Source organism: Chiloscyllium plagiosum, chromosome 23 (genome assembly GCF_004010195.1).
Source record: "Chiloscyllium plagiosum isolate BGI_BamShark_2017 chromosome 23, ASM401019v2, whole genome shotgun sequence".
In the NCBI taxonomy this organism is placed as follows: domain Eukaryota; kingdom Metazoa; phylum Chordata; class Chondrichthyes; order Orectolobiformes; family Hemiscylliidae; genus Chiloscyllium; species Chiloscyllium plagiosum.
This window is the reverse complement of record NC_057732.1, coordinates 8,383,381-8,397,809: the sequence shown is the minus strand read 5'-3', so window position 1 is coordinate 8,397,809 and position 14,429 is coordinate 8,383,381. Positions and strand designations below refer to the sequence as shown.

Sequence of the window (14,429 nt, the reverse complement as noted above, 5' to 3'; positions counted from 1 at the left end):
CATAATTCTCAATGTGTCTAATGTTAATGAGATTCATTATATATCATCATTATTATTGGAAAACTTGGGTTCTAACAGCAGAGGAAAATGGATTTTGGTTTTCAGTTCTGTGAATCATAATTCCGTAGGTTTTAAGATAATTATGGAAAAGGGTGACTGATCCTTGGGTGGAAGTGCTAAATTGGCCAAGGCTAAATCCATATCTGATATCTGAGAGTCTTTTAAAAGCCAACTGACCAGAATTCAAGACAAGCATGCTCCTGTGAGGATGAAAGACAAGGATGGCAAGATTCAGCAAGCTTGGATGATGGGAGATGTTCTAAGTTTAGTTCGTAAGTTTAGTTTAGATAAAGGAAGCATATATAAGGTTTAGGAAACTAAAATCTAACAAAGCCATTGAGGAATATAAAAAGCATAAAAGAACTTAATCAAGAATGACGAGGGCTAGAAGGAGGCATGAAATGTCCTTAACTGGTAGAATTAAAGGAAAATCCCAAGGCATGTTAGGAACAAAGGGTAACTAGGGAAAGGGCAGGTCCATTCAAGAACAAAGGAGAGAATTTATGCATGGAACCAGAGGAAATGGGTGAGGTCCTCAATGAATATTTTGCATCAGTATTCACCAAGGAGAAAGATGCTGATGATGGTAAGATTAGAGAGGGGGTTGCCGATAATTTGGGACATTTTGATATTAAAGAGGTGATGATGCTGGGTGCCTTGAAACATTAAGATAGATAAGTCCCCAGTGCCTGATAGAATTTATCCCAGGGTACTGAAGGAGTCAAGGGAGGAAACTGCTGGAGCGTTGACGGAGATCTTTGTATCCTCTTAAGGCACAGGTGAGGTCTCAGAACACCAGAGAATAGGCAATGTTTTTTCTTTGTTTAATAAGGACAATAGGGACGATTTAGAAAATTATAGGCCAGTGATGCTTACATCAGCGGCAGGGAAATTACTGGAGAAGAATCTTAGAGACAGGATTTAGTTATACGTGGAGAAGAATGAATGTATTAGTGATAACATGGCTTTATCAGGGGAGATCTTGTCTCATAAACCTGATTGAGTTTTTTTGAGGAAGTGATGAAGATCATTGATGAGGGTAAGGCAGTGGATGTTGTCTACACTGACTTACTAAAGCATTTGACAAGGACCTCATGGTAAGCTTATCCAAAAGATCAAATCACATGAAATGCATGGTGATTTGGGAAGTTGGATACAAAATTGGCTTGGCCTTAAAAAGACAGAAGGTAGTTGTGGAAAGGTGTTTTTCTGACTGGAGGTCTGTGACCAATGGTGTCACACAAGGAATCAGTGTTGGGAACACTGTTGTTTGTAATAGATAGAAATGATTTGGATGAAAATGTCAGTGGTCTGATTAGCAAGTATGTACATGACATGAAAATTGATGGCATTGTGGATAGTGAGGAAAAATATCAAAGGATGCAGCAGGATATTGATCAGCTGGAAAGTTGGCGGAGAAATGGCAGATGGACTTTAATTCTGACAAGTGTGAGGTGATTCATTTTGGGAGGTCAAATGCAAGAGGAAAGTATAATGTAAATGGCAGGACTCTTAGAAGCACTAATATACAGAATGATCTTAATGTCCAAAGCCATAGCACCCTTAAAGTAGCAACAAGAGTAGATAAACTGCTAAAGGAGGCATACGGCATGCTTGCCTTCGTCAGTCAGGGCACTGAGTAGAAAGATTTGCAAGTCTTGTTGAAATTATAGGACTTTGGTCAGGCCACACTTGAGAGTACTGTGTACAATTCTGATCACCACATTTTCGGAAGGATGAGGTGGTTTTGGATAGAGTGCAGAAGAGGTTTACCATGCTGTGGTCCGGATTGGAATGTATTAGCTATAAGGAGAGGTTAGACAAACTTGGGTTGTTTTCACGAGAGTGTCAGAGGCTGAGGGAAGACCTGCTAGATGTACATTAAATTATGGAATGTAATGGATAGGATGGATTGTCAGAGTCTCTTTCCCAGATTGGCAATGTCAAATGCTGGAGGGCAAAAGTTTAAGGTGATGGGGGCAAGTTTAAAAAGATGTGCAAAAAAAGTATTTCTTACACAGAGGGTAGTAGGCACATGGAAAGTGCTGCTGGGGAGGTAGGAAAAGCAGAGAGGATAGCAAAGTTTAAGAAGCATTTACACAGACACATGAACAGGCAGGTAATGGAGAGATATGAACCATGTGCGCATTGATGGGATTAGTTTAGGAGAGAATCATGGTCAGCACAGACATAGTGGGCCGAAAGGCCTGTTCCCATGCTGCACTTTGTGTGGTCTAAGATCTGACCAGGTTTCTACCAACACCTCCACCTCCCTCCCCACCCCCTACTAAGCAAAATAAAACTTGTAGTCTACCAATCAAAATTTCCCTTTGAGACTAACTTGTCCAGCATTACCATTGTAACACAAATCAATATCAGTGTTAGAGGATACAGTATGGTTCTGTTAGATTGAAATTGACAGGAAACTTAAAATCACCATCCTTACAGGTAAAAAGGTACAGTTACAACATTTAAAAGACATTTGGATAGGTGCCTGAATAGGAAAAGATTTAGAGCGACATGGGCGCAACACAGGCAAGTGGGAGTAGTTTAGTTTGGGAACCAGTCAGCATGGATGAGTTGGACCGAAAGGTCTATTTCAATGCTGTATGATTTTATGATCTATAAGCAAGATTACAAGAGAGGAAAGATGTAGGTGTTTTGAAACTGAGCTCATTCCCAAATCTACTCCAGAATTGCCCACATCAGCATCTTCAAAGGGGACCTACTTACTGTCTTTTACTGTTCCATATAGACAATATTCCAAACTGTACTCTCACTGAGTATGTGCTGACCTACCACCAGGACAGATATACCAAAAATGGCAACCCAGTGTTATGGTGTCAGGGGAACACTGTTCTCTCACTGCTCATTGACTCAAAACCCCACGAGGGTTTTGTATCAGATCATAGGAAAGGTAATCTCCTGCTGATTACCTTCCATTGACAAAACTTCAGCTGATTAGTCTGTACTCCTCCATGTTGAACACAGCTTGGAAGCACAGAGTGGGAAGGACACTGAATGCACTTTTGGTGGGGTCTTCAATATTCATCACCTCGAGTGGCTCAGCAGCACCACTCCTGACAGAGCCGGCCAAATTCTAAAAGATATAGCTGCTAGACTGGGTCTGTAGAATGGAGAAAGTGAGGACTGCAGATGCTGGAGATCAGAGCTGAAATTGTGTTGCTGGAAAAGCGCAGGTCAGGCAGCATCCAAGGAGCAGGAGAATCAACATTTCGGGCATGAGCCCTTCCTGAAGAAGAGCTCATGCCCGAAACGTTGATTCTCCTGCTTCTTGGATGCTGCCTGACCTGCTGCGCTTTTCCAGCAACACATTTTCAGCTCTAAATCTGTAGAATGACATCCTCAGCAGTTCACCAATCACAAATGCATTTGTCCATATCAGTACTAGGAGCACTAACCAGGGCTTGGGCGGACAAACTTTTGTCTTCACATTAGGGATACCCTACATCATGTTATGTAACACTACAACCTTCGTAAAATAAGATAGACTGAACGGATCCAACAACTCAAACTGAGCACCTGTAGGTGCTGTGGGCTACCTGCAGAGCTGTATTCAGCCATAATCTCTAACTGTATGCCCAGGCACATCACTATTTTACCTTTACATTAAGTTAGGGGATGATACCTGATTCAATAGACACTGCAAGAGGGCATACCAGAACAGCACCAGGCATACCTAAAAATGAAGTGTCAACCTGATCAGCTGCAACACAGGATTACCTGTATTAAAAGCAGTGAGCAATGCATCAAAATGATTCAACCGATTAGATCAAAGATTCTACTGTCCAACAACATCTAGCTTTTAATGGGATGGACAAATTAAGCATTAGCAGGAAGGGAAGGCACTGCACTTCCCAAGCACATCAGTACAGAAGACAAGTATTGAAGCATTTGCAACCTTCAGTCCTAAATGTCAAGTAGTTGATGCATCTTAACCTCCTTTTGGAGTTCCCCAAATTCCAGGTTTCAGTCAATTCATTCAGTCCATGTAACATCAAGAAACAGCTGAAGGTACCATATAGTACAGAGGCTACGAGGCCTAACAACATTCTGGTTACAATACTGAAGACCTGTGTTCCAAATGTAGTCCAGTTCCTAGCCAAGATATTCCAGTAAAATACCAATATCCACTCAGCAAAATGGAAAATTGTCCAGGCATGTCCTGTCCATAAAAGGCAGGATAAACCCCAACCCAACCAATTACTGTCCAAGTCTACGGTTTATGATCAGCAAAGTGCCAGAAAGAATCAAAAACAACACAATTAAACAGAATATTTTGTTGCTCATTCTCCGGTTTTTGATATTTGCTCTTATGACTCTCAAAACAATGTGAACCTTCTTAGGAAATGGCACAGCAGAAAATGTAAAGCTTAGTTTGTCTCTGATGCAAATGAAAGGTTAAAAAGAGTCACACATCAAGGTTAAAAATTACACAGCAGCAAACAAGTCCAATGTCCCAACAACTGGGACAAATGGAAATAGATTTGTTAACTCTGAAATGATCAAAATGTTAATAAGACAAAGTTATCAAGCAAAGAAATGTAAAGGAATGGAAAACGATGAACAATTCCCTTCACAAGTGTGTACATCTTCCCACATCAACAGGCAAATACACAGATTTTAAAAAAAACGATGAGATGGCAACATTTTTTGTTCCATCTCCATTGATGGAGACTTGACAGGAGATTATAGCTAGAAGGTTTTCATGGTTGAAATTCAATGTGAAAATAAAATACCGGATTTCCCTTTGTAACGTCCATTGATCATTCGGACTATATCTTCAATGCAGGCTTCAAAACTTGTTGGCTTTTGACGAATCTGTGAAATTAGAAGAAAATACAAGTGCAAATACTGAAAGAACAGCTCGCAGGTCCATTCATAAGCCAAGTTTCCTCATTTGACAAACTTTTTAACATCTGGAACAACTTCTATTCACATAACTCGTTTAATGCAAGTTGGTATCCAGAATTGTTCCATAGAGGTATTACGAAACAAAGCATAATACCGAGCAATCTGAGGAGATACTGTATTAGGTCGGATAGCCAAAAGCTTAGTCAAAATTGCATTATATACACGCTGTATAAAAAACAAACTTTTCAGACCAAATTTACTCAACAAAAAGTTAGGGGTTGATCTTTGATTGGTAGTGTTTTCAAGGGGCTTACTTACAGCTATAAGGTAGCGGGGGAGCCATCATTAAGAAATGCCGAAAAACTGATCAACTATCTCATCATTTGGTCCGATGTCAAGAAACAGTCACAAAAATCACTGAATTTAACTATGCTTCTTATCACGGTCCTTCACATACCAGATAATAACCCATCTCAGTGAAGATTCTTTATCCAGTTCCGTGAATGCTAAACTGGTCATGGAGCACCCAATCTTTCAGGAATTGGCATTTAGTTCCAGACTGATCAGCTTTGACATGCTCAGCAGATGCCAGCCAAACATAACAGCCCATCAACATGGTGTTCCTACAAAACTCCAAATTGGCATTGAACTTCAGCCCACTCTCATATGGTCTATTCGGGATGTGCTTCCACTTTAGGGAGCTTCCCCAATCCAGGAGAGCATGTAACAGCCTGAGCAGAACCTGCACTTTCAATGCTGCTCAGGTGTCAAGGGAAGGGCTGCTCTATTGGCAAGGGTCATGCCGACAGTTGCAAATCTTTGACCTCAACCTTGTGCAGGATTTGCAAGTAACGTTTTAATGAATAAATGAATTGAGGTGTTATCAAAATGAATGACACTTTGGCCAAAAGTCAAGGGCTTTTATTTTTAAACCATAGATTATTTGATTATTTAGGTTTAAAGAATAATCTGAAGGAAGAAAGTAGAGAGGTGGGGAGATTTAGAGAAAGTATTCCAGAGCTTGGGAATCAGGCAACTAAAAAGGTGACCAGCAAATGGGAAAGGGATTAAAATCACAGACATGCAAGAGTTCAGAATTATAGGAGTACAGAGATCTCAGAGGACTGTAGGTCTAGAAGAAATTAATTAGATAGGAAAGAGCAGAGCCATCAAGTTATTTGAAAACAAGGATGAGAATTTTAAAGGAGAATTGAGGACTGAAGATGCAGTGGCGCTGGAAAAGTACAGCATGTCAGACAGCATCCGAAGAGCAGGAGAGTCGACGTTTCAGGCATGAGCCCTTCATCACGAATGTCAAGACATTCCTTAAACCAGAGCCAATGTAGGGCAACAAGCAGAAAGAGTATAAGTGAATACAACTGGCACAAGGTACAGCAGCAAAGATTTGGATGAGCTCAAACTTAAAGTTTGTACAATGTAGGAGACATATCAGGAATGCATTGGAAGACTTGAGGTAACAAAAACAGGGATGGAGGTAGGAGAAGCACTCTGTTCAAAATACAGATCACAATTTTCTGACAGTAGATCTAAGAGCACTATGCACCTCCAACTTCAACGATTAGAATTATCTACTGGATTGCTTTCCACCATCCACTTCTCTGGAAGCTACAGCTCAGCCAAAACTCTATTATCCAAATCATAGTTTGCTTTAGATCCAATTTTCCCATCACTCCTGCACTTGCTAGCTCTCAGTTTGGCAAGGTTTCCAATTTCAAAATTCTCAAACTTGTGTTCAAATATCAATATGGCTTGACCCCACTTTAATTGCTCCTGCCACACTACTCTTAATGTACTTTGCCTTCTTTGAACTCTGCCTCTTTGCACCCACCATTCATGGGTGCCAAATCCTGGAACCCCATCCATAAAGCTCCCTTCTCCTCGAAGATATTCTGTATTGTTTACATGACTAGATGTTAAATTTTGTTTGATAAACATCAAGGCATTTCACAGCATTGTTAACCAAATGAAATGTCCTATACAAATGCGAATTGGGTCATGTTGTACTTACAGCCAGGAAGACATCACTGCTAAATTGGTTTGGATTCAAGATGCAGATAACTGCACTTGTTTATTCCTCATTTGACCAGGAATTACTAAAGGAAAAATATACAGAGGAACCTCGATTATCTGAACGACTTGGGTAGGCAGTATTTCGTTCAGATAATTGATTATTCGGATGACTAATCCAATGCCTGTCTTCTGGGACTCGGAGTTTTCTGAAGTTTCTTTTTTCCTCGCTCTGCCTGCCTTGCTCCCTCTCTCTGCCTCTCAGGATTTGTTTCCGAGAAGACACACACACTTGACCGTGAGGGAGCTGCAGCATTGCTGAAGCCTCTCCCTGCCATTGCTTCACTTCAATGGGATTGACAGAGCGAGCATTTGCCGAGTCCGCTCCCCGTTCAGGAGACTAGGCGGCAGCACAGTGGGTCAGTAAACTACCCAGTAAACATGTGTCAGGGTAGTGTGAATCAAGAGGAGATTTGTGTTAAACCCATCTTGCTACTTCCTCAGAGAAAGCTGCCAGTTTTCACATCTGCCAATTACAAAGAGAGAGTGCGAGACACACTAGTATTTTCATCTTCCATTCAGGCATCTTATTCATGTAGCCAAGGCCAGCAACTTGGGCTCCAGGGAATATAATTTAAAATTAACAGGGTCAATTTGTGTCATCTCATTCTTTTAATCCTTAGCAAATATTGGGGACAAATAAAAATCCATGGAAAACATCAATTAAATGGTGTGGCCGAGAACCTGTGGAAACCCTGGACAAAATCATTGGTCATCATCTGATCTACAACTGATCTTATTAACACAGCACTGCTCATTACAAGCTCGACTCAACTGTTACAGGCATGATGGCCAACCAACTGATTGTAACATACTATCCTCCAAATTACTACCAGAAATTCATGTATCCCCACATTGGATTTGATGCATTGTGATTTGCAAAAGCTACCCTGGAAAAGCACATGGCTGTCTTGGGCTACAGTGTAAATAAGAATGAACTAAAGTTTGAGCTTGCACCCAATGACAGAGCAGATTTGATGAGCTGAACAGCCTGTTCCTGCTCCTATGTAAGACAGCATTTATTTCTCTGGTGCTGGGCATCAGCATTTCAGTGAAATAAATTAGAGGTACAAGTGTATCTCATGAAGGGATCAGTGACCAGAATCAATGGTCCTGGGGAATCAGCTGGGCTGCAGAAATTTCAATTTCTAAGCAAATCTCTGCTGCTGCTTTGAACCATTAGTCCCAAGCTGCAGGATCTGTTTCGAACTCTCATTCCCACTGTGCAAGTGTCTGCTTAGAATCACCAATCCCACTCTTCAGGATTCCTAAATGCTCCCTTAAGCATAGAGTAACCCTCAGTGAACTCACTTCCTCTCAGTACAGTTGAGGGTGACACATTTTAAGTCAGATTCTGAAAGAAATATTCACTAAACTGTCACTTACAAAATATGGCAATTGACAAAGGAAGAACAAGGCCTAGAATTACTTACACTGCCTCCCTGTGATGTACCCACAGGTATCAATCACCACATCTCCCTCACTGCTAACAATCCTCTGCCATGGTAAAGTGAGACCAAATTGTACCAAGGCTCCTGAGATGCTCTAATTAGAGCTCTAGCTGAGGTGGAACAGCTCTGATCCACAGCAAGACCCACAATGCTTAAATTATGGGTAAGAGAAGGCAGTAAAGCTACAAACATTTGAGAATGTGAGGACATATATGAGGAACCCACTATTAAAGCATACGGGCATTATTTTGAGTGGCCTGTGAAAGAGTGAGATTCTCTGTGCTTGTCAAGGCCACGTCTGCCCAGCTCAGAAGGAAAACAAACAAATAATACAACACACAGGAGGGGGCAGTCAATCAATAAGAAAGGTTCCTGGGCTGAAGGCAACTTTACTATAATATTTCAGATCATGAAGGCAATCAATAAACTGCATCCAGTTTGTTTGATATAGAAAATAAAAACATATGGTAAAACACAATTTCATCACACTAAAATATGTATGGGAAACATATGAATTAGCAAAGTAAGAGAGGTACTTCACAAAGGGGATACACAGGAATTTTCAGAGAAGTGATGGATTAGATTAGTTTAGATTCCTTATAGTGCGGAAACAGGCCCTTTGGCTCAACAAGTTCACACCGACCCTCCGAAGAGTAACCCACCCAGACCCATTCACCTACTCCCTACTAATGCACTTATCACCATGGGCAATTTAGCATGGCCAAACCACCTGACCCACACATCTTTGGATTGTGGGAGGAAACCGGAGCACCCAGAGGAAACCCACGCAGACAGTCACCCAAGGCTGGAATCGACCCCGGGTCCCTGGCGCTGTGAGGCAGCAGTGCTAACCAGTGAGCCTCTGTGCCGCCCTGGGATTAATATGGGACAATTAAAGTGCAGAGGCAAAGAGGGTTAAAAAAAAAATCTATCACCAACCAAAGCCCAGTTTGATGGAAGGAGACAGAGGTCAGTAATACTCTACATGCCCAAGGAAATTGGTAACAATAGGGTGCAGAGAAATGTAGTTAGCTTCAGAAGTCTAGTGATACATCATAAATAAGTTTTAATCTCTTGGAGTTTAAACGATTGGTTTTAAAAGTCCAAAAGATTCTCTGAAATTGGCCAATCTTTCTCTCCTTCCTTTGCCTCCCTCCCTCCCATCATTTTAGGATATGGAGATGACAGACATCTTGAATGACCTTTCAGTTCACATATTTAAGCATGTGTGAGAAAGACTCTGATCAAGAGAGAGCAAATGTGAAGATTTTTGGCATTTGGATTTTGAAGTAGTGTGTACAAAGACAATGCCTTTCATTTTTCCACTCTCTCCCAACCCAATTTAAACTTGTTACTTGATGCCCTAATTGTAAAATGGCTTTTACTGCCAGCTACAACATAAGAAATTAATCACCCTCCAATTCTGAAAAATAATAAACATTGTTGTGGTATCATGTGTTGAATTTGAATGCATTTGACTATGTGTGTAAATTCAAGTAAAACCAACATATTTTACTGAAACTAAAACAAATGAGCAAGTTGTTCAATGTTTCAGTGTATGTTAGGTACCTCATAAAACAGATTGGGTCTGTTGAAGGAAGCTGTAAACATGAGGCATTTGGGGATGCACAGGATTTTTTTCACATCTTCCAAGATATTGCTTGTTGCAGTTGCTGTCAATCCAATTAACGGAGTCTTTGGGAACTGACGTTTCAGGATACCAAGGCTCTTGTAGTCTAGAGGTAACAAAGTTTAATGTTTATCTCTAAAAGCAATACCAGAAATTATGTCTCCTCACCTTTAAGTTTTTCCCATAAATAGTCACTGTGGAAATTTACACCAAAAAGACACTTCGTAATTTGTCTAATCGATATGTTTTAGTAGCTTGAATCTTCTGATCTGAAATAGGGGTACTACCAATATCAGATAAAATGTTGCCTATTTACCTTTAAGGAGATTTTTACTTGAACTTCTGGGCTCGGAGCCTTTCTAGCCAAAGCAGCACAGTGCACTGAAAACAAACATAGAATATAGAACAATACAGCACAGAACAGGCCCTTCGGCCCACAATGTTGTGCCGAACATTTGTCCTAGCTTAAGCACCTATCCACGTGCCTATCCAATTGCCGCTTAAAGGTCACCAATGATTCTGACTCTGCCACTCCCACAGGCAGCGCATTCCATGCCCCCACCACTCTCTGGGTAAAGAACCTACCCCTGACATCCCCTCTATACCTTCCACCCTTCACCTTAAATTTATGTCCCCTTGTAACACTCTGTTGTACCCGGGGAAAAAGCCTCTGACTGTCTACTCTATCTATTCCCCTGATCATCTTATAAACCTCTATCAAGGCACCCCACATCCTTCTCCATTCCAATGAGAAAAGGCCTAACACTCTCAACCTATCCTTGTACGATCTATTCTCCATTCCAGGCAACATCCTGGTAAATCTCCTGGAAACAACCCCAAGCAGCTAATTCTCACAGAGTCAACTGCACTGGGACTTCCTCATGGACCTAATACATGTCCTGTCCTCACTGCTGTAACAACTATCATTCTATTAGGAGACCTGGCCTCAAGGGGTTTGGACTGGATGTCTAGGCCAGCATTTAGTGTTTCTCTATACATTGCTCTAGAGAAGATGGCAGCGGTGAGCAGTCTTCTTGAACCCGTGTAGTCAATTTGGTGTACCAAATGTTAGAAGAGAGAGAGTTCCAGGCTTTTGACCCAGCAACAGTGAAGGAATAGTGAAATATTTCCAAATCAGCACAGTGAGGAGCTTGGACAGGAACTTGCTGATGATGGTGTTTCTTATTTACTCCTGCCCTGTCCTGCCCTTCTAGATGGTAGTGGCTGTGGCTTTGGAAGGTATTGTTGAAGGTACCTTGCTGACTTTCTGCAATACATCTTACTGCTCCTGTATATTGGTGTTGGAAGAGAGAGAATATTGAACATGAAGAATGGGATGCTAATCAAGCAGGTGCTCTTTCTTTGAGTTTAGAACATTGCTGGAGTTCCACTCCAACCATGTTGCGAATGTTCTATCCCATTCCTGATTTACACCTCCTGGAGTGCGACAGGATTTTTGGAGGGGGTTGGGTGTCAATTATTTAATGCAGTACTCCTAGCCTCTGATCTACTTTTGTAACCACAGTATTTGTATGGCTAGTCCAGTTCAGTTTCTGACCAATGGTAAGATGTTGATAGCGGGGGATTCAGTGATGGTAATGCCTTTGAATGTCAAGGGCCAATGGTTACATTCTCCCTTTTTGGAAGTGATCATCGCGTGGAATTTTTGTGATGTGAATGTCATTCACCACTTATCAGCCCCAGACTACTGTCCAGGTCTTGCTACATTCGGACATCAATCACTTCAGTATCTGAGGAGTTGTAAATGGTGCAGAACATTCTGCAGTGAACATCCCTATTTCTGACCATATGATTGAAGGAGGTGCTGAGGCAACTGAACATGGCTGTGCCTCAAATATACTACTCTGAGGAACCCCGGCAGCGATGTCCTGGAGCTGAGATGACTGACCTCCAACGACCACAGCCATCTTCCTCTGCACTAGATAAGACTCCAAACAGCATAATCTTCCCATTGATTCCCACTGACTCTAATTTGCCTCCTTGATATCACACTTGCTCAAACGTGGCCTGGCCTTGGTGTCAGTGGGGGTAAGTTTCCACCTCTAGAATTCCATTATTTTGTCCATATTTGAACCAAGGCTATAATTAGCAGTCCTAGCAAAAACCAAACTAAGCATCAGTGATCAGGTTATTGCTAAGCAACTGCTGCTTAATAGCACAGTTGATGACCACAGCAACCAGTTTACTGATAATATAGAGTAGATTGTTGAGGTAGTAAGTTGCTAGATTTGAATTGTTCTGCTTTTTGCAGAGAGGACACACCTAGGCAATTTTCCATATTGTCGAGTCAATACCAGTTTTGTGGTTCAGATTGACCAGGGGGACAACAAGTTCATGAGCTCAAGTCTTCAGTACTAATGCCAGAAAACTGTCAGCTCCCATTGCCTGTGCACTATCTAGTGCCTTCTGCTACTTCTTGATATCATGTGAAGTGAAATGAATTAGCTGAAGACACTGTGACAGGTTGCCAGAGGAGGTCAAGATAGATCATCTATTTGGCACTTCAGATTGATATTCAGATGTTACAAAAGCTTCAGCCTTGTCTCTTCCACTGATGTGCTAATTATTAAAGATGATGTAACTCTGGACCCTCATCTTTCAGTGAATTGTTTAATCATCCACTGCCATTTACGATTGGATATGGCAGAACCGCAAAGCTTAGATCGGATTCATTGGTTATGGAATTGCTTAGCCCAGTCTTTCATTTGCTGCCGATGCAACTTATTTTCACATGTGTCTGGTGCAATCCTGGCATGCCCTGCTGACCTCTTTATAGAAGGGGGGTTGATCCCAGTTATGCTGGAATGGGAGATATGCCAGCCCAGGAGGTTGCAGATTGAAAATTCTGCTGCCGGTATCCAATAGCACATCATGGATATCTAGTCTTGAGTTCCTAAATCTGTTTGAAGTGCACATGGACAGTGGTATCTGCAGCAGACAGATTGGTGAGAATAAGGCCAAGTATGGGGTTCCCTCTTGTCGGCTCACTGCTGCATACTCAGTCAAGCAATTATGCTCTTTAAGTCAGGACTGGCTTGGTCTGTTGTGCTGCTCCCAAACCACTCCCGAAGCAGCACACTGAAGTCCCTTACCCAAAGTAAAATCTACACCTTTGTCACCCTCCATGCTTTCCCCAGTTGTTGTTCAGGATGGTTGCAAGGGCAATACAAGGTAATCAGAGATTTCCTTGCCCATGTTTGGCCTGATGCCAGGAAAATTCATGCGGTCTGGAGTCAATTTGAGTACCCTCAGTGTCGGAAAATAGATTATTATCCAAATGGTGATAGATTGGGAAAGGGGGAGATGCAATGAGACCTGGGTGTCCTTGTACACCAGTTGCTGAAAATAAGCATGCAGGTGCAGCCGGTGGTGAAAAAGGTCAATGGAATGTTGACCTTCATGGAGAGAGGATTCAAGTAAAGGAGCAGGGATATTTTGATGCCCTCTGGGCAATTAGGGATGGACAATAATTGCAAGTTTAGCTACAGCCATGAATGAATAAAACAAAAATACGGAGCTTTGGTGAGACCACACCTGGAGTACTGCACACAGTTCTAATCTCCTTACCCAAGGAAAAATGTTCTGGCTACTGAAGGGGAGCAATAAAGTTTACCAGACTGGTTCTTGGGATTTAATAGGACTGATGTATGAAGAGAGACTGAATCAGTTTGGAATAATATCCATTGGTATTTAGAAGAATGAGGGGAGATTTCATATAAACTTATAAAATTCGAACAGGATAAATGTAGGAATGATATGCCTGATGACTGGGGAGTCCAGGCCAGGGGTCACACCTTAAGGATACCGGGTAGGGCATTTAGGAATAAGATGAGTAGAAACTTCTTCACCAAAAGAGTAGTGAACCTGTGGAGTTCTCTGCCATGAAAAATGGCTGAATCCAAAGCACAATGTTTTTAAGAACCTCTTTTAACATGAGAGTACAGTACATGATGTGAGCAAATATATTATCTAAAGTCTAAGGCTGTGGACAACAATCGATTTCTCACTAAAGATTCATCTTGAAGGAGTCAATAGCCATAAATATTGCTACGAAAAAGTATCAGCAACTTGTCATTCAATTATACCGACTGTCTGATCATGGGCTTGAAAAATGTGTTGCTGGAAAAGCACAACAGGTCAGGCAGCATCCAAGAAGCAGGAGAATCGATGTTTCGGGCATAAGCCCTTCTTCAGGAATGAGGAGGGTGTGCCAAGCAGGCTAAGATAAAAGGTAGGGAGGAAGGACTTAGGGGAGGGGCGTTGGGAATGCGATAGGTGGAAGGAGGTTAAGGGGAGGGTGATAG

General features: G+C 41.7%; 1 protein-coding gene across 4 annotated transcripts in view; it reads right to left on the bottom strand.

Moving 5' to 3' along the window:
• Positions 1–14,429, bottom strand: part of recql (RecQ helicase-like) — a 71,617-nt gene that overhangs the window by 36,831 nt on the left and 20,357 nt on the right. For all 4 annotated transcript variants that reach the window (XM_043713437.1, XM_043713435.1, XM_043713434.1 and 1 more), the window contains 2 exons: positions 10,044–10,210; positions 4,821–4,902 (listed from right to left, as the gene is read on the bottom strand). In XM_043713437.1, the coding sequence (XP_043569372.1) occupies positions 4,821–4,902; positions 10,044–10,210 (249 nt within the window). The remainder of the gene's footprint in view (positions 1–4,820; positions 4,903–10,043; positions 10,211–14,429) is intronic.